At 36.9% G+C, this 4,801-nt stretch overlaps 1 protein-coding gene across 1 annotated transcript; it reads left to right on the top strand.

Moving 5' to 3' along the window:
* Nucleotides 1-221: 221 nt before the first annotated feature.
* Nucleotides 222-410, top strand: FOMMEDRAFT_39481 (uncharacterized protein; the record flags this gene model as incomplete). Its single annotated transcript, XM_007261827.1, has 1 exon — nt 222-410. A coding segment is annotated over one exon (189 nt), but the record flags the coding sequence as incomplete, so codon positions are not given.
* Nucleotides 411-4,801: the final 4,391 nt, after the last annotated feature.

Raw genomic sequence — 4,801 nt, 5'->3', positions numbered from 1 at the left:
GAACTCCTCTACTCACATTAGGGACACACTCTTGAGCCAACTGTAAGTATAAGTTCTACTGGTCCAGGTCATACCTGGACCGGACCTGGACTGGACCTCAGGTCCGGTCCAACAGCGGTCCACAAAGGTTCGGGTCCAGGTCCCTCCTTTACCCGGACCGTATGAAGAGGTCCGGGTTACAGTCCAGGTAAAGGAGGGGTGGACTGGTCCAGAACCGGACCACAGCAACTATATTACAATGTGCAAGGAACAATCATCCATTCAACCATGTTAAGGACAAGTATTACATAGCAGAGGTTGACATGCTCTGGCCTGGTACTCTAATACCATCTCCTGCTACTATCTTCAAGGATATCAAGCATGTTTATGAAGGATTGTCAGTAAAAGTTTGTAATTACTTCAAAGTAAGTTGTATTTTGTCTCTTTTTTTTTCTATACTTAGCAAAATTAGAACCAGAATCGTAATGTACACCTGGCTATAGATGGGTGGACAGCTCCTATTACTACTTCATACCTTGGAGTGGTTGTAGTGTGGACAGATGCTGGAGTAATTCATCGGGCTGTTCTGGAGTTTATTCAGTAGGTATTTCATCACATTAAAATTGTTTCCATCCGGTTTCTGCACGCACTTTGGTGGTGGACACAGCACTGGATTTGCTCTGATCTATGACGATAAGTCTATGCATACGCTACACTATCATCGTCCCGGCGACCCTACGTTCTCTGCCTGCCTAGTATCCTGCAAAACGTGCCTTGGCGGATTTGGAAAACAGCGTTCTAGAATGTATGCTCCGGACGTTGTCTTCGAGGGTGGAATGGCTCGGTGCCCTTGGGAAATTGGCATGCATATACCGTCTGTTTCAAGCGCTTGTGGAGCGGCAAAGGCATTCCCATTGAAAAGGAGCTTATCGAAGAGGCAACGACTGAACTGCAACCTGTAAGGAAGTGTTCTCGCTCCTCGAGTGGTCTTACACACCTTCGGTAGCGTAATTCCCCTCGCCGTCGTTCATGTTGAGGCGTCGGATGTACTTCTCTAGACGCCAGCCAAAGAGGAGGCCTCTGTAGGGCTTTTCGCCGTTGTATACCGTGACAGCAAACACTCGCCGTCAACAGGTTCGACACGTCTGACGTCTTGCTGGAGTGCAAATTGCTCTTTCCCTACAATTCTGCTGCATCGGAGATCCGCTTTGCGAATGCCTCGGATTCCAGGTAGTCTCGTCTTCCTCTTCGGCATCGAGCACGTCCTCGTCTGAGGTATCCAGTGTTGGGTCTGAGTATCCAGCGATCAGAACGTCGAACATGCAACATATCGTACCAGAACCACACGTTTCAGATGCCAGCCTTGCTCTCGCGGAGAAAGCTGAGGGTTATGCATACGCATATGCTATGGAACCGGATACTTTTCAACACCGATTACTTCTATTCTTACCACTCTAATTGAATCTGCATCTCATGAGCTCTGACATTATTCATTTATTTAGATTGACTCAAAGCCATACTAGTGCCTACCTTGCCAAAAAATTGGTGGACTGTCTATGCTGATATGAGCTTGACAATCTTGTGAGTCTTTTTTTCCTACTTTACTTTTGATAAACTATTAGATTGCGCTCTGGATTAGGAAATCCCCAATTGCCTTATGTAGAGTTACTGCACTTGGAATGTCTCAGACTATTGGACTTCACTATGTAGTATATAAGGTAGACACTTGCTTGATGTCTCAATAAGAGAGAGTACTTGGGGCACTCCCACTATGCTTGTTAAAAGGTTATGAGCCTTGGTGCCTATTGAATGCCCCCATGCACTTGCTCTCACAGAACACCTTTGCCTCCTGCTAGACCACCAAGCCCTAGACCTCCCTCTCCCCCCAAACCTATTATGATGTTGTCTACAATGCATACCTTTGTTAATGCTATGATGAAGGACTCTAACATTACAAAGTTCTTTGAGGGAACAGAAAAGTTGGCTGGTGCAAAGGGATACAAGATATGGTGCTTGTGTATACACAGTACACTTGCTGTTATGATGCTCTCAGACCATCTAGAGCACAATCCCCCTTCCTCTGATGATGCTGACATATGTACAGGTAATGTTTTGTATCATTGTATAATGAAAACAATAACTGATACAATTTATGTGAACTTTACAATGCATACAAGTGTTAGAAGTCTTATGAAGGTACTTTCTGAACAATACAATGTTCAAACAATGATGACACATGCTGTAGACATATCTACATTGTTTACAGTAAAAGGGTATGTATCACAGTTTGATAAGATGTTAGACAACATCAAACAAATCTATAGACAGTTGTCTGCACATAATAAAGCTCTCAATAACAATATGTACATCTCAGTAATTAACCTTGCTACTCCTTGTGAGTATAGATAGGTAGTAACAATGCTAGACAGGTAGATTACCTATTATAATCAACTACCAACAGTTACAGCAGCTCAGAAAGACGTTCTGACACTAGCTAAGTTGATACACAAATTACAAAACACATATACTAAGTATCATTCTCAGTACTCTCAAACAAAACAAGATACTGAACAAGACAGCCTACAAACGAAAGGCAAAAGTGTAGCTAAAGGCAAAACAAAGCCTTATAATAAAGTTAAATGTTACAACTGTAATAAGTACAGGCATATGTTAAAAGACTGTCAAAACCCTCTAACAAGTAAAACAACAGAAGCTAGAAAGAAAAAGTATAGGCAAACAGTTACTACTTCTACTACTACTACTATACTGTCTCAACCTACACTTAATGTAGTAGTATTCATTAGAGACAATAACAAAACAGTATTCATTGAAGATGTTAATGAAACACTAATGCTAGAGTCTACAATTGTAGAAGCCTCAGTATCAAGTTCCAGCAGCTTACCTGTTCAATCCACTCTATCTACTGAATCTGATGTATTTTCAGCATTCAAAGTACAAGAGGATAGTGTCATACAAGTAGACAACTTTATGAACTCATTTGACAATACAAAAGAAGTCATTAAGGAGTTCAATTACAATCCAAATGTATGTATCAATACAATACATTGTAATGATACTGAACTAATACATTGTATTAATATATTGGACTCTGGTGCAAATGTACATACTACTCTATACTTGTTCTGTCTTACAAACGTTTGGAACTCAACCCTAATAAACATTACAATTATGAATAAATTGTTATTCACACTTAGTAAAAGTGGAGTGATGACATTTAACATAAAACTATGAGACAAAACCAATGAGCATACTAAGGTGAATACAATTTCACTACAAAACATATACTATCATCCCAATCTGAACTTCACACTCATTAGTGAAGCACTATTATATAAAGTAGGATATGTTTTAACAAAAACAAACAATGAATGTATTATTTATTCTCCTACTCATACAAAGATTAGTGAAATACATGTACAAAATAACTTGTATATGATAGTTTCTCATCATAATAAACAATCTATTAACACAATCACTATTGTTGATTTACACTGACAAATGGGTCATGTTAATTTTGATTACTTGTACAAACTCATACAAGAGTATTCTAAGATTATAAATTAAAGGATAACAGACAATAAAAATGTGTAGTGTACAGATTGTATCAAAGCAAACATACAATGTAATGAAATACCAAAAATACAAACAACACCTCTTACACAATCTTATAGAGATTATCTCCATATTGATATTTAGGGACCTGCCCTAGTACAAGCTTACAGTAAGTATGAATATCTTTTTACCATCATAGATGACACTACACAATGGGTAACTATGCTACCTATGTAGTATAAAAGTGATGCTTTCACAGAATATGTAAAGCATACAATAAGACTCTTTACACAGTACAGTATAAGAGTTAAAACTCTTCAAAGTGATAACAATACAGTGTTCCTAAGTAAAGACTTTACTACATATATTGAAAGTCAAGGAACAATATGTAGATTAACAGTACATGATACACTGTAGCAGAACAGAGTTGTAGAACATATACATAAGACTATCTTTAACAGTATACATATGTGTCTGTTATTAGCAAAGTTACCTATGAAATTCTGGGTATATACAGTACAATATCAAACGTTTATTTATAACAGAATACTGAGAGTTGCTATTAATTTTGTAACACTATATTACAAACAGTATAATGAACATTATCAAATAGATAATATATGAGAATTCAGTACATATTGTATTATACAGAATGAACAAACACATAAACTACAACCTAGAGGCTAACACACACAATAGTTAGGTTATGATACTAACAGTAAAGGTTACTTAGTGTACTATAATAATAAAATTACTGTTGAACACAATGTACAATTCATAGACAAACTAATGTCTAGGATTAAAGGGGAGAATAATCATAATAATGATACATCAAACAATGATAAAACTCTTCCTAATAACAATAATAAAGATAAAGAACCTGTCATACAATGCTCTACACAAGAGCAAAGACTGGTTAAACAAACTATAGGTTTAAATTACAAAGACAATATAAACCTAGCTATGTATCTAACAGAATTTAACAAATTCCTTAACAAAGTCTATAATGATCCATTAATGTATTACAATACTATAACATGTATAGACAAAGAACAGTAGATCAAAGCTATGAAGGATGAAATACAGTCACTTCAACAACAAAACACATGGATATATACTATCCCCCCTACAAATACAAATATAATTAGAATGAAATTTGTCTATAAAATCAAAAGACTGGCTAACAGCCAAATAGACAAATACAAAGCACAATTTGTAGTGTAAGGATATGCTCAAAAGAATAGAATAG

The sequence above is a fragment of the Fomitiporia mediterranea genome (assembly GCF_000271605.1).
Source record: "Fomitiporia mediterranea MF3/22 unplaced genomic scaffold FOMMEscaffold_1, whole genome shotgun sequence".
Taxonomy (NCBI): domain Eukaryota; kingdom Fungi; phylum Basidiomycota; class Agaricomycetes; order Hymenochaetales; family Hymenochaetaceae; genus Fomitiporia; species Fomitiporia mediterranea.
Note: the sequence above shows the minus strand (reverse complement) of the source record. Positions and strands in the feature narration are given on the sequence as shown.